The 25,878-nt window shown below is 42.6% G+C and overlaps 1 protein-coding gene across 1 annotated transcript in view; it reads left to right on the top strand.

Annotated features, from left to right (window-relative positions):
• Positions 1 to 2,044, top strand: part of SMPX (small muscle protein X-linked) — a 24,255-nt gene extending 22,211 nt beyond the window's left edge. Inside the window, exon 4 of the mRNA XM_029930955.1 lies at positions 1,888 to 2,044. Coding sequence (XP_029786815.1) covers positions 1,888 to 2,022 — 135 coding nt within the window. The 3' untranslated portion in view covers positions 2,023 to 2,044. The remainder of the gene's footprint in view (positions 1 to 1,887) is intronic.
• Positions 2,045 to 25,878: the final 23,834 nt, after the last annotated feature.

Raw genomic sequence — 25,878 nt, 5'->3', positions numbered from 1 at the left:
ATGTATATATATACACAATGGAGTATTACATGGCAATGAGAAAGAATGAAATATGGCCATTTGTAGGAAAGTGGATGGACCTCAAGGGTGTCATGCTAAGTGAAATAAGTCAGGTGGAGAGGGACAGATACCATATGTTTGCACTCATAGGTCTAACAGGAGAACAGGAGAAACCTAATGGAGGACCAGGGTGAGGGGAAGAGGGAAAGAGAGTGGGGGAGAGAGAGGGATGCAAAACTTGAGAGACTATTGAATACTGAAAATGAACTGAGGGTTGGAGGGGGAGGGGAAGCGGGAGGAGGGGAAAGAGGTGGTGGCGTTGGAGAAGGGCACTTGTGGGGAAGAGCATTGGGTGTTATATGGAAACCAATTTGACAATAAACTATTTTGAAAAAAAGAAAATGACTATAGGAAAAAGAACAGTGGATATACAATATTTTATATTTGAACTTAACCGTCAAATAGACAATTCTATAAAGGATATGCCTACCAAATAATTGGCTTGAGGTTGGGAATCTTGATCAGTCTCTTCCCTTTCCCTTTAGGTTCTAGACAATTTGAGAACTAGACGTAAGAGCTGGATGGGGGCAAAGAACAGCATTAGCTTTAATACCCAAGTCACAGCGCTGCCTGATTAGGTTGGCAACAAGTATGGGCTTAGGACTTGAACCAGAGGCAAACATGCATTTTCTTACTCCTTTTCCTTGGACTGTATTGTTCACTCAGTTGTTGCTTGAGCAGATGAAGCTCTGCCTGTCCCACAACACGACCGTGTAAGTGTGGGTCTTCCAAGGAGCAGGCACAATGGTGGACTGAGACGTGCAAAATATTGGGGAAACCACTTGTAAGGAAAAATGGGAAGGTGGTTAGACCATGATGTGGGTGAAGAAGAGTGGGACAGAGGGTTGGAGTGAAACCTCTTAGATCTCACTGCTGTTCTAAGGAAAATTCTGGAGCCGAAGTTCCTCCCCAAGAGTCTCTTGTTTCCCAGGAATGGGCCGGCCTTCGGATCCTGTGGCACTCAGTCATTGGACACAAGCAGCCGTGGGAAGTGTGACCTCAGCGTGGTGCGGGGGTGGGTGGGTGGGGTGGCTGCAGGGCGAGACAGCTGGGGCTGTCATTGAGTTACCCTCCTGGCAGAAAGCTGACCCGATGGGGGCGTGCTCTCACAGCTGCCACGGTGATCAAATGTTCCTCCAACGCTTTCCTTCCAGGGCTGGAGAAAAGCTCTGCACGTCTAGCACAGGGGGTACCGGGCTCTGCAGGAGCCACAAAGAAAAGCACAGAATGTTGTCCTGCCCTAAAGCTGCAACAATATGCAAACATTAAATAATAAGGAATTTAAAATAGTTCCCAAAGCAGGAAGGGATAAGTGGGCCTCCTCTGCCCCATCCCATCCCACATTTAAGAAGGTTTTGTTTATGTCAGTGTCAGTTTCTTTATGCCTCCAGGAGGTGTTGTTGGGACAAAGGATGACAGCTACTGTGCCCCAAACAAAAAAATGCTAAACTCCTGGACTAAGTCATTGTTGGAGCCAACCCTGCACAACTGTTCTACAAATCTCTGCTGTTCAGGCATATTAGGACCATAAGATACCAAATTAAATTTGGTCTCGTAAGGTGCTTCTCTTGGAAACACAAATCCTAACTAGTCATAATTTTTGTTATCAGAAATTGAATAGTACTCTTGTGTTTTCTAAGTCATGCATAAGTCACTTGTTTTCTTCTTCCAACTTTATTCCATATTCCTCTACAGACTTCAGGAGATCTTCTCAAGACTCTGATGTGTCTCAATAGCACAGGAATGTGCCTAGAATTACCCTTTGACAGAGAGACCAAATGCCTTTTTCAGTGAGCAGATCTCTTCTTTCTTTTTTATTCTCTTCAGGGTGCTCCTCCCACCTCAGATGAGGAGAAGAAGCCAATTCCAGGAGCAAAGAAACTTCCAGGACCTGCGGTCAACCTATCAGAGATCCAGAATATTAAAAGTGAACTTAAATATGTCCCCAAAACTGAGCAGTAGTTGGAAGAAAGAAGGTGAGTGAAAAATTACTTCCTTCCTCTTAAAAAGGTCACTGCAAAGTAGATGAAGGAAGCTTTCCCCAGAAGGAGTCTGGAAATTCCAGGAGCATTGATTACGTGCCAGGGACATCAGTTTAGAGCGGTTTTTCTCATGCAGAGGTTTTCTGGGAGGCCAAGCTTTGTAGCCATTGAGGATGTCTGCCTGCCAACCCATTTCTTAGTTGGGGGAGGAAGATGCTTTGGAGAAGGCCTTGAGGAGCTTTTGATCGTAGGGTCCAGGGAGCCCTCCCTCATTCCATGCCTCAGTTTCCTCACCCAGATGCCACAAAGAGTGATGAGCGAGTCCTGAGGAGAGGATTAGAGAGGCAGGGTGCGGAGGAGGTTTGGAAGTGTAAAGGGGGCAGAGACTAGTTCAGTCCTTGAAACCAGTAACCCAGGTGTGTGTAAAGCGGACCAAGAGGACCCAGTGATGACTGGGGAAGGGTAGGCACAAAGCTGTACCTGCCACCCTCTCAAAGAGGCAGTGCATGCAGGGCCTGTGACCTTATTTTCATTTTAACCCGATTTGCTCAATGATGACTGACCCTCTGGGGAGGGGTTCTCCCTGCCCTCCATCTGCAGACCTGACACCTGTAGCCCGGCTTTCAAATCCTGCCAGCAGGGGGCGTGCGGAACCGGCCTGGCCGTCCTTTCCAACTCTCCTGTGAAAGCCTGAGAGCAAATCTACTTTATCTAACATTACTGAATCCCGCCGTGCACAGTTTATTCTGGTTGTTAAGCAGAAGTTTAAGTTTAGAAGAGAGGAATCTATATTGGTAGCATGAAACAGGTATTTACCTAGCTGACTACCCATTCATTCATTCGTTTGTTCAAGTCACTCCTTTATTCAACCAGTATTTACTGAGCAGCGGCCATGTTCTGAGCAATGGAAACATTTATTAATCACATACCATGTGCCAGATACTGCGTGAAGAGCATTATATCAATTGTTTCTGTTGAGCCTTATGATATCCACTTATTGCCCTCATTCTTGATATGAATCTTCTAGAAAGACTGATTTTCCCCATCTTTCATGCACCCTAAATAAGGGGTGTGACTTCAAAGTTAGTGCTGTCACTTGTTATCCTGCCTCACCCCTTCCTCCCACCACACCTTATAGAGGATGGCACTCTCCCTGTGGGTGTCAGGGTGAGGTCCTCTGACTACGTAGGTACAGGCACAGCACTGCGGCCCTGGTGTGTATTCTCGTGTAGACACAATGGAAAACAGAATGTTCTCTGGGGTAACCCCATGTGTAATGGCAATGTTACCTGTGTCACACGTATGCTGACTTACAAGGACATTTGCAGGTTAGTTCTGGGGAAATGATTTCTCTATCATAGAGAGAAAGAGGTTGTTTTGAATTAAAATAACACAACAGTATCTAGTGTTTTTTAGCACAGTTACATAAAAGAACAAAGGAGTAAAAATAAAATACAGCAGACTCTATGACTCTAGGATGAATCCCAGGAACTGGCTGGGGACAAAGTGACACAAGTAGGAATTGACCTGAAGTGTGGCTACACACTTGTCATTATTTATGACAGAATGGCACAAGTTGATGGCAAACATCATTACACTCAATCCTACTTATATATAGCCAGGCTGAGATGAAATACTCTAATATACTTGGGACAAAGCTGCAGAACTTTCTTGTGAGAAAGCCTGGGGAAGGGAACTTAATGTTTTGTAATATTTATTATCATCATCCAACCAAGACCAGTTAGATACATGAATCTTTAATGTAAACTTTAAAGAGTTTTGCTTTTATGAAAGCCATGTCGACCTAAATTTGACTCCAGTTACAGTTTCAGAAGAACTTGGTTTTGAAGATTCAAAGGAATGCTGTTTTAATTTTTTTTATGTTTTAAATTTATTTTTGAGAGACAGAGAGAGACAGTGTGAGCAGGGGAGAGTCAGAGACAGAGGGAGATACAGAATCTGAAGCAGGCTCCAGGCTCTGACCTAGTTGTCAGCACACAGCTCGAACCCACAAACTGTGAGATCATGACCTGAGCTGAAGCCAGAAGCTTAACTGACTGAGGCACCCAGGCGCCCCAGGAATGCTGTTTTAAAATTAGCTCAGAAGGGGCACCTGGGTGGCTCACTCAGTGAAGCAGCCGACCTTGCCTCAGTTCATGATCCCACGGTTCATGAGTTGGAACCCCACGTTGGGCTCTGTGCTGACAGCTCAGAGCCTGGAGCCTGCTTCGGATTCTGTGTGTGTGTATGTCTCTCTGCCTCTCCCCTGCTTGTGCTCTGTCTGACTGTCTCTCTCTGTCTCTCTCTCTCTCCAAAATAAACATTTTTTAAAAATTAGAAATAAAATAACACAAAACTAGCTCAGAGAGGCTTTTGTACTGTTATGTGGCAGTGATTCCACAGCCTTGCATCTGTGGGTACTGTAATGGGCAACAATTCAATAAAATATCAAACTGTTACCCGAATTACCAGGACAAATGTCTGTTACTTCATTTTTCTCAGAGAAGACTTTAATGATTCTTATCTTGTGAACAAATTCTAATAATGCAAAACTACTCAGAGAGGCCTATTTTCCCTATTCTTACAGGAATGTGAGAATCTACATTGTGAGAATAATTGATCTGAATTCCAAATGAGTAGTCATTGTTTTAAGCCAAGGAATGATCTTTATTTCTTGTAGGAGAGGTATTGGTTTGCTTTTGACTTATCAATTCTTCTCCTGCAAATATGTCAGATTCTGAGACTTCCATGGTCATGGTTTGTGGTCACAGAGGGAGAGCATTTTTTAATATTGATAGATTCAGTGAACTTATAAGCAGTACATATCCTGGACCAGCCATCATTTAGCCCCTCACTGGTTGGACTGATTTCCTCCTTCTTGGGCCACCACTTTGTCACCTACCCTCACCATGTCCCATTCAATGATTTGATCAGATTGTTGTTTGAAGTTTGAGTGAATAAGTCCATAGCATCAAAAACTGTGACTACCATGAGACTCAAGGCTCAAAGTACATATTATAATTATTACAATATTTTAGACATGTAAGATAGATCAGTATCTCCTTCCAGCCAAGATCAATGCTTCCTTTTAAGTGGTATTTCAGATTCTTTCCATGTCCTATGTCATGGCTAGAATTGTTCATGGAAATTGGTTAAAAGCATTATGGGATAGGAACCAGAAAGGCTGGTGACTAGCCAGATGAAGGTCAGGAATGGCTTTTGGCAAGGGACTTGGGGCCTAGACCCAATCAGGAACCAGACCCAGGCAACACAGGGATGGCATGTATGGAGTCAAGACCAAGAGGCCCAGGAGTGTCTCAAATGGGACCCCAATCCAGGCTGGCACAGTCATGGGGCATGGGGCAGAGTAGAGTGTTCAGTTGTGTACCTCTCAGGTGGGCTGTGAGTTAGGGTGGGCAGATGGTAATTTAAGCAAGTCCAGGACCAGTTGAAGAGACAGGACCAGTGGCAATGTCTTAAAATGAAGAGCCCTCCAACACTCCCATGTCTGCTGTTTGCTGCTAGATCAGGGATCCCCCATGTCCACAGTCAGAAGCCACCATCAGCTGGTTTGCTTATAGCTGCAGCAGATGCCACTGCACACTTCATGGACAGGGGTCTGGAGAACCTGGAGGATGGCTTAGGGCTGGTATTCAACACTCTGTGTCCACTTATGCTCCCTCTCAATCCTCAGGTCAGACCCCAGATGCCCAGTAAAGAATGTCTATACCATGGCCATTTTATTCATTCTGTGCTAAGATATATAGATAGCAACCTTGGTGCATCCTCTCAGGATACTTCAGTCTTGGTGTTAAGACAAAATACTCTAAAATGTAAAAGTTAGCAACTCAAGAATTAGGCGACAGCTCAGTGATTCAAGATATCCAATAGCTGTTTATGACCCCCTAAGTTGGCAGTAAAGATAACCAATGTTATGATTTATGAGAGGGGGAACTCATGATGATTTGGATCAGGGGCAATTTGAAGGAGGTGGTGAAAATGGAATAGTTTAACAGAGGCTCAGAATTAGCCTCTGGACATATGGAATGCTCAGAACATCATTAACAGATGAGTCTAATAAGACCAAAGAGTTCCTCCAGGGCAATATTCTTCAACTTCCGGAGCAGAGCAAAACAAGATCCCACAACCAGTCCATACCATCTCTTCTCTTTTTCCAGCAACAAAAGAACTCAGTGATAACAAAGAATTAGAGAGGAACAAAAAAATATCAAAGAAAAATGATTAACAAAGGTAAACCCTTAAGTTTACAATTATGTTAATGAACACAAAGGGCAGCAATTGAAAGTCTAGGGACTGATGAAGCACTAGAAAGAAATTGTCGTTCTGAACAAGTTGCAGGAATTCTTCCTCTCTGTGTTGGACAGCACAGCATGGCCACATGTTGTGTGGCAGTCCGACTTCATGATTATGTACTAAACCAGGGTTTCAGAAAGAAGCAGCATTTTAGTGATTCTTAATAACCCACTTAATAGCTTTTGGCCATGCATATAAGTAAAAATCTATGGACCAAATCCCCATGTGCCATGAAGGACTGAGGAAATCACTTGCACTTTTGCATCAGGAAGACTTCGGAGGTCAACCAGTGGACACTGGATCATACTCTGAGAAACACTGCAGTAGGGCACTGAGAGTGAGTTCAAATGATCTGTGATGACTGTGTAGCCATACACAGCCCCATGATCTCGAGTTAGCCTCGATCCCATACCCCATATCAGCCAACCAGCCTTACTTCTGGATTTTGTGGATTTGAAAAGAACCATTATGATAACTGATAGAGGAGGTGTGCCTTTTCCAGCACTCTGCCCCACCCTTGGCATCTTCTGTTTATGCAGTCACAATGGTTACCAAAGTGATGTACTGGTTTTCTTGTTTATAGCTTCTTAAAAGCTAGGGGGCACCTGATAGATCATTGGCACACAAGGCATGTCTATAGAATGTCACAGGTGGTCTGACCATAGCAAGTTTGGGGGTCCCTAGAAATGCATTTGGGTAAACTTCCCAAGTCCCTGTATTCTCAGGGAGATTACTACTTAAAAGACTAGCTTTTTTTGCAAGGTCTGAAAGTAACATTGTTGACCATGATTACTAAAGGGCTCAGAAATTTGACTTTAATTCATTGATTATAACTTTATTCCTCTGGGAAACTGAAAAATGAGGGAAGACATCAGTTTTGGTTCATAGTCTTCAAGGGGAAGAAAAACATGTAAAACCAGAATGAAATCATCTAATTATCAAGAGTTATTTGGTTTTATTTTTCTAAGACCATCTAGGTCCACATAAGACATATTTACCAACCAATCATCCAGAGAGATGCCATTTCTGCTAGAAGAGAACATAAGGTATTCATTACTCTTAAATGTTAAATATTATACATCACCGTTGTTCCTGCTGATTCAAGGGCTAATTTGGAGAGTGTTGGCAAGAGGGTAAATTCATGTGCCCAAACATTTGATGAAAAGTACATTTAGCACTTAACAACAGACGCCCAAAGTACATGACACAAAAGCTGACAGAATTGAAGGGAGAAATGGCTAATTCAACAATAATAACAGGAGACCAAAACCCCACTTTCAACAATGGATGGAAGAAGTAGACAGAAAGTTAACAAGGAAATTGTTTTAGTCTTCTGGGGCTTCCATAACAGAAGACCATAGACTGGGGGGCTTATAAACAGAGATTTATTTTTCAGAGCTCTGGAGGCAGAGAAGCCTAAGATTGAGATGCCAACAGATTCATTTATTGGCGAGGCCTTGCTTCCTGGTTTACAGATGGCTGTTTTCTCACTGTATCCTTACACAGTGGGAGGGATCAGGGAGCTCTCTGGGGTCTTTTGTATAAAGGCACTAATCTCATTCAAGAAGACCCCACCTCCCTCACTGTGTAGTGCACGTTGTCTAGACAGGCCACAGGTTAGGTTATAAAGCAAGTCTCAATAAATTTAAAAGGATTGAAATCATGCAAAGTATGTTCTCAGACCACAATGGGATGAAATTAGGAATTGGTAACAGAAGAAGTTTGGGAAACTCATAAGTTGTGGAACTTATATAAGTACTCCTGAATAACCAATGAGTCAAAGAAGAAATCACAAGGGAAATGAGAAAATACTTTGAGAAAAACAAACAAAAAAAAATACAATCTACCAAACTTGTGGGATGCAGGAAAAGCAGTGCTTAGAGGGAAATTTATAGTTGTAACACCTACATTAAAGATCCCAAATCAATTAGCAACCAATCAAATCAATATTAGCAGATCCATACTTGGGAAACATGCTCTTTATAATCTTAAACTTAACTGATATCAATCATGGCAAATGATTAAACTGATAGGTAAATGGAAATACCCTTCCTTTTACATGGTAAGATGTAATGATAAGTGTTACAAATCAATTTGTACAGATACCATAACAACGAAATAGAAGGTGGGAGATAAAAAAATAGTTTTCATAAGATCACCATCTTAGCGTAACACTCCTGATGGCTGTCCTTCCAGCCTTTTCCTCTAAGTTTACATATTGGATACAATACAACTGGTTCTCCTTTTACTTTTTCCACTCTCCATTTTCTTATAAGAGTACTTTTTATGTTGCTCAGGCCTTTAGAATTAAGATGATTTATTTCTCACACTGTTTGGCTTATCATGATTTCATAACCTTTTCCATTTTCTAGAAGACAAAGGATTGGTTTATTGTTTTTCAGAGAACTAAATTTAAAAAAAGAAAGAAGACTTCTCCAAATATTTTCTCTGTGGTTTGCTAAAATTTTTGTCTTCAGTTTTAAAATGTTCCCTGCTTCAACTCAGTTACAGAAGTGCTATTCACTTTCTTTGAAGCAAATGGCTTTATCCTAAGATTTTTCACTCTCTAGTGAAGCCATATTTCTTTTGATTTCTGATGCTCTTTTTTTTTTTCCTCCCTACTTGGTTAAGATAAAGATGAGTTTTTCCATGGTTCTGAACTGCCTCAAGGTTTTATTCATTTGTTTTTTTGACGGGCAGAGCTGCTGTTCTAGGCCCTTGTACAAGCCGTGTGGGTTTAAAGTGCTCTTGAGGGTGAAAGTAAGGAGCCGGAGAGCTGATTGCGCCAGCTGCTTTAAGAGTCTCTCCACGGCAAACGCGCAGAAGCTATCTGGATGGTTTCTGTTGAAACAGAGATCTGGAGGGCCTAGTGGGCGAGCTGGTGGGAGGGACTTGGAACTGGCAAGACAGTATTCAGGGAGTAGACCTGACACTGGAGAAGCACAAATGTTCCAGCCAGCTTGGTAGAAGGAGGTGGAGGAGACTCAGGACCCAGATCTGTAGAACCTTTGACGCTGGCACATACATTTCCATGGGCAAAAGGACAGTTACAGCTGGTACCAGTTACCCTGTTTGCAACACAAACCTGTTGTGTTTATACTGTCTCAGTAGTTTGGGGACTGGTGCCAGGCAGCAGGGTCTACAGACAGCTTGAGTTGTCACAAGTGGGGGGAGGTATGGGCAGATACTGTCATCTGATGGGAAGACCTCTGGGATGCAAGGAAATGTCCCACAATGTCCAGGACAGCACCCCCCAAACCCAAAGTATTTTCTAGTCCCATATGTTAGTAGTGCTGAGAGTAACTAGCCCTAATTTACCTAGTTTAAAGGTTGATGCCAGGACCAACTTTTTGCAAACTTACCTTTCCAAATGGTGCATTGTATTTTACAGAAAGTAAAACATTAATAAAAATAATTAATTGCCAAATATTTATAATCTCTTTACATTAATCAGAGACTTAGGAATAAAACCCTCTTCAATAAGATTATTTTGTCACCTGGTAAACTAAATATATTTATGGTATATATGGAACATTCCTGAATTATAATATTGGGCCTTAAACCCAACTCCTTTTTGTAGGTTTTCATCTTAAATGTATCAGAAAGCAGTAGGCTATCTTAGCAGTTCATCAAGTCTTTTAAAATATTAATGTTAATTAAGAGTTTGCAATCATTAGGACCAACATCAATGTCATCATTTGCATTGCCCTCATTAGCACCACCATTTTGTATGTGTTCAGGAGGTGCCCAGTGCCATGTCTTATGCTTCACATATTTCATTCACTCTTTGTGTTGACTACATAGGGCATAAACTATCATGCCCATTCCCTTATGGGGGAAAGAAGGCTAAGAGGCCTTATGAACTTGACCAGGGTCATCCTACTTGTAAGTCACAGAGGTGAGATGTAAACTGGCATCTGCCATACTCCACAGCCAATCACTATCACCCAGTGCACTGTTTTAAAATGTTCTTAGTTGTATCTTCCAGGCTTTGAAAATCTTTCACTGTGTTAGTTCAGAGTAAAACAAACAAAGGCTAAAGAGACTGCAGAAACTGTCACCTTCAGAAAGAGGTGACAGTAGATTCTGACATGTTGGTTTATTCATTCATTCATTCATTCATTCATTCATTTGCTAATTCCTTCCTTCATGAGTGCATTAAGCATCAAGCACGCACCAGGTGCTGAGGATATCAGTGTTGTAGATTCCAATATGAACCAGTGTGTAGCTGAGTTCAATTGAATGGGCAGAACACTGCATGAAGCACAAATAATTCACTCTTTTTAAAGATCTTTATAAAGAGGAAGGGTTAATATCAGATAGAGCATAAGCGAGAAAAGGACTGAGAGAAAAGCAAAGGAAGGGAAGGGAAGGAAGGAAAGAAGGGCCGGCAGCGACAGCATCTGGGGAAGATGTGGACAGGGCTCAGTGCTTGACAAAGCTACAGCGGAGGAAGGAGCACCAGGCCTCTGCAGAGGCTGCTGATGCTTGGGGAATGACAAGGGGCTTGGCAGGCATCTCTGTGTCATCATGAGGCAGCCGGCTCCTACCCGTGAAGTCTTTTCTCTTGTTCCCTCTCACGCTGTGTGCAGCCCACACAGAAAACTGGGGAAGTGAATTAAAGGCTGTCTAATCGGGCTTGGCTGCATCGTGATAACACTGCTTGTTTTAACTCCCTCCGCACGTTGTGGCATTTGAGAAGGAGAGGCAATCACGAGGAAGGAATCAAGACTTTCACGTTGTTCTCACAGCCCCTTGCCACTGCTCCCTGGCTGTGAACCGATCTTTCCACACCCTCTGGATTAGGGCTTTATGCAGATGGCAAGGTGGTGGCTGCCTTAATCCCACGCAGGGTCAGTCAACTGGCTTCTCACTGAGGGAGATTTCTATTAAGCAGTTGACAGATTGGAGTCACTTTTGTCCAGGCAGGTGGCAGAAAGGCTGCTCAGAACAATTCATCTCGACTGTTGGACAAACAGCAGAAAGCAATCCTGTCCTCCTGCCCAAAAGTCAGTGGATGTCTTCTGTAGAAAGGACAGTGACACTTCCTCCCACCCCAGAAGACCTGTCCCGACACGTAGGAGGCATGGCCTAATCCTTAACAAGTAATACACATGTCGCACTGCCTAACTCTTGCTTCGCCCCCAATTTTGGACACAGATGATAGGAATCATGGCTACCCTTGAGGTTCAAAGGCAGTGATTAATTCCTGTGAACTTACCAAACAGGTTTCTTAAATTCTGAGTGTTCAGACTCCATTATTTTTCATCTTCTAATCATCTTGTACATGAGGTACTTGGAATTTATTCAGCTGAATGAACCTTTTTCTTCATAATGAAATGTAATAGCAGGAACTGGATTTGAATGGGAAGGATTAAAGCACCGGAATAATTTACTTAGTGAGTAAGCAAACATCTGCACACCTACTACATGCTGACCACTATGCTAGAGGAAGGGGATGCAGTAAGGTGCCCCTTGAGGTGCTCCCAGTCCAGTAGGCTGAGGAAGTGAGAGGTGACATTAGCATATAATGGCTGCAGCAGGAAGAGACGAGACACAGCCTTTGAATATAGGTGACAGAGATTCTAGACAGGATGCTGGAAAACAGATATTCCACTGAAAGAAGGTAGAAGGGCGTACAGTTTAGAGGTGATTCAGGTGCAGGTTCATGCCCTGGCTTTGCTCTTCTCTTGGCCTGTGATTTGGCATAATTGTTCTCTTTCTTTTTCTGAGAAATAAGCAAAATACCTAGCTCAGAGGGGTGATTTCACTCCTTATCCTTAGGGATATTTAGCAATGTTTGGAGAAATTTCTGGTTATTGTCATGCTTCAGGGTAGATACTGTTGGCACCCTAGTGTGTAGAGGCCAGGGATGCCACTGAACATGTCACGGTGCATAGGACATCTCCCCAAGGGAACTGTCATTAGTGCCGAGGCTGAGGAACACCGAATACCACAGTGTGTATACAGGCCTCAGCACAGCTATTATTACTGATGATAGCATGTTAGCATCGGAAGGAACTTAATTGGAGGTACTGGCTGTGCTAGAATAGGCACGCCTGCACTCCGCGTCTAGCCATGTCATGCAGCAATTCTGTGACCTTGGGCAAGTTTCTGGTCACTCTGAGCCACATCTGGAAATAGGAGTGGTAATACCTATCTTGAGAGGGATCCATAAAGACAATGAATTGACTCAGATGGGGGATCTGGCATGAACCAGCATCCAGAAAGTGTTCATTCCCTTTGCTGTCTCCATGTCTTGCTTATACCCTCTGTCCTCTGCCCCTGTCTACCAAGGACAGGGGTTGGTCAGTTGGTTTTTAAATGAAATAATCTCGAAAGAGTAGCTCTGCATCTTTTGCCCGGGGAATATGAAAAGGCTCACTGGAAATGAAGCCCCATTAGCTGTCTGTGACTAACATGAGCTCACTGCAGCGCTTAGAAGCACACCAGAAGATCTCTTTCTCAGTCGCCACCCACCTTGCATCATTTGAGCTTGAACCACTTCGTGAGCTGACTTCTAAGCTGTAAGGATGCTCATTCTCCTGGAGGAGGCACTGTGGTCCCATTTTTCAAAACCGGCAGCAGCTCTAGCTTCCAGAGCCCTTGTCTTGACAGCAACATTACAAACATTTCATTTGAGTGCTTTCATTTTGTTTGGGAGACTTCAGGGGATTTCCACCCCCGACCATTTTTAAGTGGCAGATACATCCAGTTTGTAATTTCAGACTTTTCTCTGAAGGCAAACAGTTTAAGAAATATTTGGAAGGTCAAGCTGCCACACTACTATCAAGGAAAAGCCAAACAATGCATCTGAGACACCATTTTACTGAGCATTTTGAATAGGCTTGATGGCAAAAAGAGGCATTTCATTTTTTTGGTAATCTTCTGTGCACAGACTATGTACTACTGGAGTCTGGTCTAGAAACTAAAACAAGATCCCTGTGAGTCTGAATATCCAGAGGTGTCTTCTTTATGACCTTCCGTCCTGGCTCATGCCCCATTCACATCCAATTTACACCTATTATTACTCTCCAGGAGTGTTTTCTCCCTCTTTGTGATGTTATTTACCTTGATCATTAAGTAATTTTTACTTTGCAATAAGGGTGAAATAGGTAGTCATTAATAAACATTAATAAACACAGGTGCCGAACAACATGGCAGCACAGACACTGTGAACGGGCACCTACGGGGGTGTCATGCCCCAGGCAATGAGAAAACAGAGGCTTATTTGGAGTTGTATGGAAAAAAATAAATCACATCTTTTAACAAGAGGCTAATAGTAGCAATAATATTAACAAGCCATTGTACCTGATTTTAAGAATTCCAAATTACTTCTATGTTCTCTTTTGAGGCTCACAACAGTTCCGTAAGACAGGAAGGGCATTGAACTTTCAGTTCATTCTTTTTTTTTTAGTTTATTTATTTTGAGAGAGAGAGAGAGAGAGAGAGAGAGAAAGCACACACACATGCAAAGGCAGGGCAGAGAGAGAGAATCCCAAGCAAGCTCTGCACGCTCAGCACAGAGCCTGACGTGGGGCTTGAACTCATGAACCATGGTCATGATCCAAAACAAACTCATGAGTTAGACACTTAACCAACTAAGCCACCCACATGCCCCAAATTTGCAGTTCATTCTTATGTGACTTCCAACTTCACATGACATAGAAGATTGTGGAATGCATCATCATTTCCTTCCAGAGAAAGTTCATTTTAAGACTACTTATTAAATTAAACCTAGCTAAGTGCATCTGTAGAAAACGGGTGTGATCTCTTTTAGTCAGAAAAGTAGGAACACCAGAGGTACCAAAGACCTGTGCATGGGCCATAACTGAACAGGTAATGGCTCTGCTTATACTAGGAGGATTTTTCTCACTGACACAAAAAGAAAGCTAGGATTAATCTACCACTTCTATCTATAGCTATATGTGAAAGGAAATGTACCATCTCAACTTTCATCTCTATTTACTGTTTTCTTGCTGCCTAATTTTAGAAAATGATATTGTAATCCTTTTATTTATTTTAAATAGGCTGCATGCTCAGTATGGGGCTTGAACTCATGACCCTGAAATCCAGAGTAACATGCTCTACTGACTGAGTCAGGCAGGTGCCCCAAATTGTATCCTTTATACACACATAAACATACAACACACACACACACACACACACACACACACACACACACACAATCCCAGATTTGAAAATCGAGTTGAAATGTCTTCATTTCAGGAAGACCGGGCAGCACACAAATACCCCTGGGGAAGACCTCCCTTTAAGAAACCCCCAAATCATCACCCTGAAGGTAAACTCTGCTGGAAAGCTCTCCACTGTCACCAACAGCCAAGAAATGGTATCCTCAATTCCTTGCAGAGTCATAGATGAAGTTTACTGCTGGTTATCTATCAGGGGAGAGAGCCTGGCAGTCTTTATGAGCCAACTCCAATTCAATTATGGGCCAATTATAGACCTGCTTCCACTGCCAGGAACAGGCCACACCACCAAACCAGCTGGTTTCAGAGTCCCCGGCTGGCAGGGACTCCCTGTATAGGGGTAGAAGAGCTCATGGCCCAGATAAGACAAAATAGCTGAGATGGTGTTTGGAGACCAGCACAGATGGCAAATGCAACTGCATTACTATGACCCCTGAACCTTTTCAACATCTCACTACCATTCTTTCACAACTGACTTCACACTCAGTTTTCCCTCCTGGGCAGAATCCTTTGTCATGAGGTGATCAAATTATAACATGCCAAGAGGTGGTAGGCGGGACTTTGTTCCTATACCGAGGGTCAACCTGCCCCAGCCACAGTGCTAACTAGGAACACAGTGCCTGGAAACCAACATCCACCTACAACTTCACTGAACATGTAGGAGTTACAATGCCAAGAAATTTGAGTCAGAAACTTGTGTTAGGTAAAAATAAAGCTATCTCTATTAAAAATCAAAACCACTTTGTGAAATCTGGCTGGCACTGTCAGCTGACTGACATCATTTCAGGTCCATGTTCTAGCAGCCAGAGTGCAGCTACTCCTCCAGGCTGGCTTTGCATTTCTGATGCACCAGCTGAAGAAGAAATCTTGTCCCTATCTTGAACTGAGATCCTGAGGAGAGTAGGGACAAGGCAGCACCAAGGACAGCATTCTGTGGGCTGTGGCAATGGAAACCATTCAGATTGGCCTACCGCAGTGGTTCTCAAACTTTCTCCTGCATTGGCATCAGGTGGAGGGCTTCCTGAAACTTAGATGGCTGGGCTCCACCCCCAGTGCTTTTGATTCAGTAGGTCTAAGGTGGGCATGAGAATCTGCATTTCTGACAAGTTCCCATGGGCTGCTGCTGCTGCTGCTGCTGCTGGTTTGGGGACCATGCATTGAGGACCACTGACCTAGAACCATCAATCTAGATTGTTTAGGTCTGGACCTTCAAAATCCCCTAACTAACCCATCATCTCGCCCACAGTTTTATAGATAGTTTCCAAATGTATAGTGAGCAACTTGGTCAAACTTTCTTGCTGAAATTCAGATAGACAAAGCATCAATGAAGCAACAATCATTCATGCTTAGAATAGTGCTTCCGAAGGTCAGGCACTGTGCCAAGTATTTTACGCTGTGATTCTTATATGAGTTAGTATACATAAGAGCTCCATTTTACAGGTGACAAACCTGAGGCACAGACAGGTTATGTGACTTCCCTCAAGGTGGCACAACTGGACAATGGGGCAGCCAGGATTCAAATCTGAGCTGACTCTTTAATTTTTTAAAAATTTATTTTTGAGAGAGAGACAGAGCATGAGTGGGGGAGTGGCAGAGAGAGAGAGAGAGAGAGAGAGAGAGAGAGAGAGAGAGAGAGAGAGAGAGAGAGAGAGAGAGAGAGAGAGAGAGAGAGAATGAATCTGAAGCAGGCTTCAGGCTTTGAACTGTCAGCATAGAGCCCGATGCAGAGCTTGAACCCACAAAGAGTGAGATCATGACCTGAGCCAAAGTCGGAGGCTTAACCAACTGAGCCACCCAGACACCCTAGGCTGCCTGACTCTTAACCCAATACCCCATGCTGACTCTCCATGTGGCAGACAGGATAAGCTCCGTGGAGGTGAAATGTGCTGTGTAACTTAAGAAGGACATTTGTAATATAACGGATGAGGAATTGTGCCAGTGGCATCAACTTACCTGCCAGTCACTTAACTTCCCTGATTCAACATTAATTCCTGCAATTGTTTATTAACTTCTGACACTGTTATAATCCAAGGGTTGGCAAACTAGGGCCTATAAGCCAAATCCAGCTTACCACCTGGTTTTCTTTTTAAACTTTTTATTTTGAGATAATTCCAGATTCACATGCAGTTGTAAGAAATACTACAAAGAGATCCCTGGATGCAATGATTGGGGAGAAAGAAGAAAAGTCATTTTTCCAATCTCTGTAGAAATATTTCTCAGGAAGGCCTTGCTATGTTTCAAATATATGCAGAGATAAAAAAGCCAGATTTGGTACTCTTTATTCAAGCATACTGTTATAGATGTCTAGGGATTGGAAGGAAAACACAAAAGAGCTTCTAAATTTGAACATTTTTCAAGTCCAATACAAGACAGGACCAGGATCACAGCTACTTGGCTGATTGATTGGCAGTAGTATAGCTTTCCCCAAATATTATGACATAAGAACTGAAGCCAGTTTCTGAACAACTGAGTTGTCCAGTCTTGGGATTCGGGTGGGAATCATTTCGTTTTTATTCTAGTTATTGTAGTCTTGGAGTCAGGCAGCAGTGAGTTGCTGGATATAGTTAGACCTGTGGTCCTAGGTGTGGACTGCACACTAGGATCACCCAGACTTGCCTGAGCCCCACCTCTGACCAATTAATTCTTTGAGGGAGGAGTATGTTTCACAAGCTTCTAAGGTGAGTCTAACATGCATCTTGGGTCAGAAGGACTGAATTAGATAATGTTTCTCAGTTCCTCCTAGGACAAATCCAACTGAAATGTTTCCTGCTTAGAAAAGTATTTTTTTGGTTGAATGTCGAGGTTGTTGGGATGAAAGTCCCTAAATGTGAGAAATAGCCAAGCATTCTTGGAAAGCCATCCAGCATAGATATACAGTTATTCATAGAACGGTCCAATGGTGAGCCACAGCCTCTGTTTGGGATAGGTTATGGGGAAGAGAGATTGTTATCTGGAATGCCAACGGAGTCCATAACAATAGCCACATTTGGCTTAGGAGGAGCTGATGCCACTGTGGTGTCCCCACTAGTGAGTGTGCTGTGCCTTGTCAGTGTTGTGGTGTGTGTTTAGCCAGCAATATGTAAAGTCATATTCTAATATGTCAGGCAACCGTCAGTGTTACTTAGTCCAACCCAGCCCAGCAGGGCCACTCTATACTCCCTGTTTCCAGATATGTCCCCTACCCTGAAGAGTGACTTGGGTTTAACCATTAACTTAGCAAATTTTTAAAATATTTTAAATGTTTTATTTTTGAGAGAGAGAGAGAGAGGCAGAGAGAGAGAGAGAGGAAAACACAGAATCCCAAGCAGCCTTCAGGCTCTGAGCTGTCAGTGCAGAGCCCGATACAGAGCTCAGTCTCACAAACCATGAGATCATGACCTGAGCAAAAGTTAGATGCTTAACCAACTGAGCCACCCAGGTGCCCCATGAACTCAGTACCTTTTAACTTCTATCCCAGTCCATCTCAATCTAACTGCCAGGGCTGCTGTCCCTTCCAAATAATCCCAGTTGCACCCGTGGGAGTGACTCATTGAGAGTCCAAGTAAGTCCCATTCCATTGGAGTTTCTTTTAACTAGTTCTATCTCTGGGTGTAAACATAAGTGGGTTATATTTTTAGTATGCTATGCAAAGTACTAATTGGTGACTGCTGAACTGTTACACTGGAAACTTTGGTTCAAGATCAGTCAGCTACGTTGGCCTGCTCCCACAAAGTTGAATCCATGAGTTCTCAGGATGCTAGATCTCTAATGTCTGGCTATCCACCATTTCAGAAATGTTCAAAGCAATATGATCCTACCCTATGGCTAAGGATCTGGTTTTTGACATAAATGCCATTTTTTTCATGATTCCTACCAATAACACCTATTCACTGACACATAAAATACAAGAGCTGAGCTTGGCTTACAGAAATTGTACTATATATATATTTAAAGTTTTTATTTAAATTCCAGTTAGATAACATACAGTGTAATATTAGTTTCAGGTATAGAATTTAGTCATTCAATATTTAAATACAACATCTAGTGCTCAACACGCCAAGTGCCCTCCTTAATCTGCATCACGTATTTCACCCATCCACCTCCCCTCTGGTCACAATCAGTTTATTTTCTATAATTAAGAGACTGTTTCTTGGTTTGCCTCTCTTTTGTTCCCCTTATGTTTGTCTTGTTTCTTAAACTCCACATATGAATGAAACCATATGGTATTTGTCTTTTTCTGGTTTTTTTTTTCACTTATCATAATACCCTCTACTTCCATCCACATGATTGCAAATGGCAAGATTTCATTAATTTTTTATACCCTAGTAATATTCCATTTTATCTATATACCATATCTTCTTTATCCATTCATCAGTTGATGGACATTCAGGCTCCTTCTATAATTTGGCTGGTGAACGACTGTCTTATCTATTGCTGTGTAACAAAGTAGCCCAAACCCAGAAGCTTAAAACAATAATAAATATTATTTCAGAGTTTCTGTGGGTCAGGAATTAAGAAGTGACTGAGCTGGGTGCTCCTAGCCTGGGTCCTTCATGCAGTCACAGTCAAGATGTTAGCCAGGATGACAGTCATCTAAAGCCTTAACTAAGGCTGAAAGATGCACTTTCAAGACAGTGCTCTCATGCCATTAGTTCATGGGTGATCACTGTTATCAGGAGGCCTTGGTGCCTTCTCATGTGGATCTCACCACTGGGCTGCTTGAGTGCCCTTACGACATGGTGGCTGGCTTCTCCCAGAGCAAGTGATCCAAGTGGCTTTTATGAGCTAGCCTTAGAAGTCACATTCTGTCATTTCTGCAATGTGCTATTGATTACCCAAGTCAGCCCTATTTAGTGTTGTAGGGGACTATACAAGGGTATGAATACCAGGAGACTAGACTCACTAGGGGCCATCTGGGAGGATGCTTACAATAGCACTTAAAAAAAAAACCAGTTGAGAACACTGAGGTCCAGAGAAGTGAAGTTTGCCCAAAGTCACATAGCCTTAACATTTCAATATTTGTTTTTCTTTCAACCCCAGTGATCCTCACCACCCACACTTTCTTGTATTTATTTAAAACACCAAATGTTGTTTATCTTTGGGAAGATTAGAAAGATTATTTCCAAATGTGAAGCCAGTTTGCCTGATGTTTTTTTTTTAACAGAGGAAGCCTTCAGAAACCAGACAATGTATAAGCAAAGTACATACTCTGAGCACTCAGGAAAGGTTTTTCTTCACATCCTTGAGTCATTAGGGAGGAAGTGCTCCAGAAGCAGGGAGAAAAAAGCAGAACCTCTAAGGGAGGACGAATCCAGAAGAGAATCCAGTGTTTGAGGGATAAATTTTACCTTTTTTCACGCTCTTCTCTCTCCTCGGCTTGTTCCCATATTGTGATGGTTTTCCTGCTCTTTCTTTTGATTTCTGAGGGTGAAAATAAGAAAACAGAAAACAAGAAATAAGAGAAAAATCAGAGTATCGTCAAAAATCAAACCAATGGCAAGGCCACCCTCCTAAGGAGTTTGGGTTTCATTAATCCCAGATAAAAGACAGTGATCTGTCCACAAAGACTCCCTAGGAGAATCACAAATTTTTTTTTCTGTAAAAACTTATGTTTCTGAAAACACACAGACACATACATAAAGATTTTCAAGCACAATCTCTTCAGGATCCTCTTTGAAACAGCCATCTTCTAAGAAAGACAACGACAAGAAAGAAACCTCTTCCTGATTCTCTCTTCAATCAGCTAAAAACCGGCAAGGCCTGTCATCTCTGATCAATGTAACTAGTCAGGAGACACGGGGCTTTCTCCTTGTCTGACCTATTTTGTTTAATGGGGCCCATTCCTTTGCCCTCTGCCATGCTACCTTCTCTCCTGAGTTCCATTTATAGCAGGGCTGTGTTAATGGTTAAATCGTTAGAAGCGGCTTATTTCCCCTATTCAATAAATTAAGCCACAGGATTGGAGAGACTGTCCATTTCTGCTCTATTTAAGCTCAGATTCTTCCTAGCCCACAAAATACTGCGAAGTGAAAGGTGAGAGCTCAGTATGAGTTCCCACTGCCTGCCCAGCAGTCTGTGGTCATTTGCAATTTGATTCGTATTTAGTTCTTCAAGAAATGCTTGTGTGGCCCAGGGGAATTTTCCTAAGCCCTTGGTGGAAGTCTGATATCTGGAGCTGAAGCGCTTCACTGAGGAGCCCTTGGGCCTTTGCTGATGGTGAAGGACCTCCTTTCTCAATCCTCAGGCAAAAGCCTTTGGACAAGTGGTAGGAAGTTCTGATATGTTTGACCCCTCTCTTCACCCTGAAAGAAGGTCTGCAAACGCCATTCATCCACCATTCTTGCTGCTGTCACACAGGTGATCTCACTGAACAATTGGAGCATTAATGGCCCACAGCTGTCAAAGTGACCTGTGCACTTCGCTTCGCAAAGCCTTTTCTCACTTGTTTGTAGTTGCCAGAGCCCTGCAGTGAATAGACTTTCCAAAAAAAAAATAAATAAATAAACCCCACAAAAGTGATAATGTCACTGCCCTACTGAACATCCTTCAGTGGCTCCCCATTACCCCTGGAGCCTGCATTAACTGGCGCACATTCACCGATTTTCTCCCATGTTGCATTTCTGCCCCCTCAGGGCATTCCTTCTCTAACCCTAGTGAGCGGCTCCCAGTCCATGGAGGTGCCACGCTGATACGAGGCCTTTATACATGCTCAGAATATTCTTTTCAAGTCCTTCTCTTCCCCCCGTACTCTGCCCCCCTACTCATTAGCTCCCATCCCTCATAAGGTCTCAGTTTAAATACACTTTCTGGAAAGCTTTTCCATGGCCTCTTAACGGGATAGCACCCACAGCAGCTATCATTTATTTTATTGTCTTTTGTTCTAGATGTTCAGTTCCTTGAAGGGGGTAACTTGTCACTTGTCCTCTAGTGTGCCCACAGTGCCTAATACATTTTGTGACATATGATGTAACCAAATTCAAGCCAGGCTTGAATCCACCTTTAAGAATATTTAAGTACCAAGCCACATCCAAAAGAAACCTGAATTGATTGCCAAAAACAGCCTCAAAAATGAATGCCAATCTTCATCTAAGAAAGATTTACATTGTAAAACACATAGTAAAACTACCCTAAAAATCTCTTGATTCATTATCAGCCCAAGATTCCTTCACCCTGGAGACTTCTTACCCCAAATATCTCATTATTTACCTAAAACCCAGCGATCCACTGGCTGCCCCAGCCCTTCTTTCTTTCCTATGATTTTGAGTCAGTTCACTCCTTTTAATTCTTCACTGCAGCCATTTAGACCTCCACTGCCTGTCGGCACCACAAAGAGCTTCAAGCCAAGATGACAAATTCTGAATCTTGCTTGGAAGGCAGAGAGGGAGGAAGGGATGTCTTGACTTACAAGCTTTTTTTTGGGGGCTTGTAAGTTTTTTTTTTTTTTTTTTTTTTTTACTATACAGGAGGCACTCTGATAAATGCTTTATTAAGTTATGCTCCCAACAACCCTACAAGCTTCATACTATTAGTTTCCTGTACTTCAAAAGAACACTTGCCCAAGGTGACGCAGCTGGGAAGCAGGAGATCCAGGATCTGAAAGCACAGTCTGCGTTAAAAATGTCTCCACAGTAGGCACTCAGTAAACATTAGTTGAACCTATAGCAGGGTCCCACCTGGGAACATCTGGAGGCTGGCAAGGCAAAGGGTGTTAAAGCAATTTCTCTTGTGAATTGATTGCAAGTACACGTGAAAGCTTTACTTCAAAGTTGCTTTTAAAAAGGGGGATTGAGAGATACAAGCTTCCAATTATGGAATGTATAAGTCACAGGGACGAAAGGTGCAGCACAGCGGAAAACGGTCAATGGTACTGTAACAGCAATGCATGGTGACCGACCGCAGCTACACTGGTGAGCACAGCATATCATATAGACTTGCTGAATCTCTGTGTTGTACACCTGAAACCAATGTAACACTGAGGGTCAACTATGCGTCAAAAGAACAAATAAAAACAAAGTTGCTTAAAGAGGCTTCAAAAGGTGACTTTAAAAACTTGGAATAGGAAAAGAATGTGTTAGGTGACATTGTTAGGCCAGGTAGATGTAGTCACTAAACTCTGCTACAAGGCTAATTTAGTGAGGCAGGTAAATCTAATTTCCCAGAAGGGGTCCTTAATCTAATTAAAGTTGATCAGAAAATCATTAATATGTTTTATCACAAATGCCCCAGAAGGGACCATTCATCACACCAGAGCACACAGCTGTCCCGGCTCAGGTTTGGGATCATTTTCTCTCACAGAAGCATTTCTTAATCTCAGCAGTATTCACATTTGGGCTGGATAACTGTGTGGCGTAGGGGCTGTCCCAGGCCCTGTAGGATGCTTAGAGCACCCCTGGCCTCCACCCACCAGATGCCACTGGCACCCCCTCCTCCTGGTTGTAATAACCAAAAATGTTTCTACCTTTTGGCAAATGTCCATGGGGGGTGGGGGCAGAAGCAAAATACCACCCAAACACTGAGAACAACTCCTCTAGACCCTTGAATCTCAAAGTGTGGTCCATGGACCAAATGCCATAGCATCTCTTGGAAGGTCGCTAGACCCGCACAACCTAGGCCCCACCCCAGACCTCCTGAGATCGAATCTGCAGTTTAACAAGATCCCTAGGTGCTTCCTATGGGCATTAAAGTCTGAGAAGCCCTTCTAGGCTCTGGTTGTCACTCCCACCTGCATAGGAGAGGCCTTCCTAGGGGAACTTTAGAAAATACTGATCTAGGGGCGCCTGGGTGGCTCAGTCAGTTAAGCCTCCGACTTCTGCTCAGGTCAGATATCACATTCGTGGGTTCGAGCCCTGCGTCAGGCTCTGTGCTGACAGCTAGCTCAGAGCCTGGAGCCTGCTTCCGATTCTGTGTCTCCTTCTCTCTCTGCCCCTCCCTGCTCATGCTCTGTCTCTCTCTGTATCAAAAATAAATAAAACATTAAAAAAAAAAAGAAAATATTGATCTCATCCCCAGAGACTACAAAGTCATCGGTCTGGGGCAGCCTGGGCCTTGGGATTTTTAAAAAGTCCCCAGGTGATTCTAATGTGCAACCAAATTTATGTTTCTTGTTGTGGATAGTTTAAGAACAACCTGCCCTACAACTTTGGGACTAATTTCCAAAAGCCTGTAAACAAGACCTCAGATCTCCAGAGTGATGCTTCTTTCCTTCTCAGCAACATCCTTCTTTTTTGATTTATCACTTTTCAGATGATAAAATGAAGGTCCTTTGATGGTAGCTTTAAAAGGTTGATTTGGGGCGTCTGGGTGGCTCAGTCGATTAAGCATCTGACTTCAGCTCAGGACATGATCTGGCGGTTCATGGGTTTGAGCCCCACATCAGGCTCTGTGCTGACAGATCATAGCCTGGAGCCTGCTTCAGATTCTGTGTCTGTCTCTCTGCTCCTCCCCTGCTCATGCTTTGTCTCTCTCTCTCAAAAATAAAAAAAAATTAAAAATGTAGGATTTGGCTATAACTAACTTGAAATCATGGTTGGAATGATTTGGAGGAAAAATGCAGGCACTGGGTTAAGCTTCCCCAGATAGATTTTTAAAGAAGGAAAAGCCATATAGTCAGTGATATTATAACGGTGTTGTATGGTGACAGGTGGTGACGGTGAGCATGGCATCATATGTAAACTTATCACATCACATGTCGTATACCTGAGGCTAATGTAACATTGCATGTCAACTATATTCGAATAAATAATTTTCAAAAAACCCTTTAAGTAAAAAAGGAAGAGCCATCAGAATCATCTCTCAAACACTTGCTATTTTTTTAATGTTTTATTTATTTTTGAGAGAGATAGAGACAGAGTGAGAAGGGGAGGGTCAGAGAGAGAGGAAGACACAGAATCCAAAGACAGGCTCTAGGCTCTGAGCTGTCAGCACAGAGCCCGATGCGGGGCTCGAACCCACAAACTGTGACATCATGAGCTGAAGTCAGACACTTTACCAACTGAGCCACCCAGGTGCCCCAAACTCTTGCTAATTAAAAAAAATATCTGTACTTGAAAAAAATACAAGCATTAAACAGCAAACTCTATCAGGAAAATTGTTTTGCATGAAATGTGCAATTATATAAAGAGCCCATGAAAACTGGGAAGCAAAACACTAACACCTTAATAGATAAATAGATAAAGGAAATGAACTCACAATTCACAAAAGTGGATATATAATTAGAGAAGCATGAGAAAATGTGCAGCCTGACTAGTAATCAAAGGGATGCTCAATGAAAAAAAGAGTTACCAATTTTCCTCTTGTAATATTCACAGAGATTAATGGGTAAATGATCATGAAATAGGCACTTGCTCATTTTCTCAATAGATACTGAGTGTTTTCTGGAGAGCAGGCACCCCACCAGCCTATACAGTGAGGATGTGGGGCTTAGTAAATGGAGAAAGTCCCAGCCACTGTGAATTTCCATCTCCCCGCACCCAGCTGGGCCCTGATGGAAGGCATCCTAAAGAAGATGTTCATGTGGAAAAAGTTTTATTCATTTACAATAGCAAAATTGATTAAAAACCCAAATGCCCACTAACAGGATTATGATTAAGTAAACTTCGGTGAATCCACCTGATGAAATACTACAGAGACTATTTGTTATATAATGAATGATCAGTGAAAAAAGAATACAAATAGTAGAAAACTGGAAAATTGGTTCAGTAATCAAGTAAATTTTGAAAATGTTACATAATGTCATCCCCACAACCCAAAACACACAATATGCATCTGTATATTTAAAGCTATGAGGATCCCTAGGGGCACCTGGGTCGCTCAGTTGGTTAAGCGTCTGACTCTGGCTCAGGTCATGATCTCGCAGTTCTTGAGTTTGAGCCCCACATCAGGCTCTGTGCTGACACCTCAGAGCCTGGATCCTGCTTCCAATTCTGTGTCTCCCTCTCTCTGTGCCCTTCCACCACTCATACTTTGTCTCTGTCTCTCTAAGATAAATGAACATTAAAAAAATAAAAAATAAAGCTCTGAGGATCCCTAAAACTTAGAAAATGGTTTATCTTTGTTTAACCTACTATTTCTCCATTTATCCGACCATAGAAAGGTTCTTTTTTTTTTTCCTCCCCTCCTTTTCTTTCAAAAGTGAAACTTTATTGTCTCTTGGAACTACTACTTCTCAAATCAACCACCCAACCACCCACGCACCCCACCAACCAACCCATGAGGATATGCTGGTATATACAGTAGTATTTAAAACCTATATATACTGTATGTTATTAAATTGAATTTAAATTATAAAAATAAAAGCTATGTAAAAATAAAAGCCATACATGCTATATACATAA

Source organism: Suricata suricatta, chromosome X (genome assembly GCF_006229205.1).
Source record: "Suricata suricatta isolate VVHF042 chromosome X, meerkat_22Aug2017_6uvM2_HiC, whole genome shotgun sequence".
Taxonomy (NCBI): Eukaryota; Metazoa; Chordata; class Mammalia; order Carnivora; family Herpestidae; genus Suricata; species Suricata suricatta.
Note: the sequence above shows the minus strand (reverse complement) of the source record. Positions and strands in the feature narration are given on the sequence as shown.